Consider the following 200-nt stretch of genomic DNA (forward strand, 5'->3'; position numbering starts at 1 on the left):
CATCAGCACCAGTCCTGGACCCCCTCCCTGGATCCCTGACCCCCCCAGGAGACCACCACACGCACCACAAACCGGCTGTTGACCTTCTCCAGGATCTGCTTCTCGTTCAGGGCCATGGCCTCCCCTTTCCGCTTCTTGATCCGCTTCTTCTCCAGCTTCTTGCAGGCGTACATCTTCCCCGTGGCCCGCACCTGGCAGGC

General features: G+C 62.5%; 1 protein-coding gene across 1 annotated transcript in view; it reads right to left on the reverse strand.

The window, feature by feature from the left end:
• Window positions 1–200, reverse strand: part of LOC106897641 (G protein-coupled receptor kinase 5-like) — a 25,487-nt gene that overhangs the window by 2,626 nt on the left and 22,661 nt on the right. The window contains exon 7 of the mRNA XM_014958404.1: window positions 66–198. Within this exon, the coding sequence (XP_014813890.1) occupies window positions 66–198 (133 nt within the window). The remainder of the gene's footprint in view (window positions 1–65; window positions 199–200) is intronic.

This window comes from Calidris pugnax, unplaced genomic scaffold (genome assembly GCF_001431845.1).
Source record: "Calidris pugnax isolate Ruff unplaced genomic scaffold, ASM143184v1 scaffold280, whole genome shotgun sequence".
Taxonomy (NCBI): Eukaryota; Metazoa; Chordata; class Aves; order Charadriiformes; family Scolopacidae; genus Calidris; species Calidris pugnax.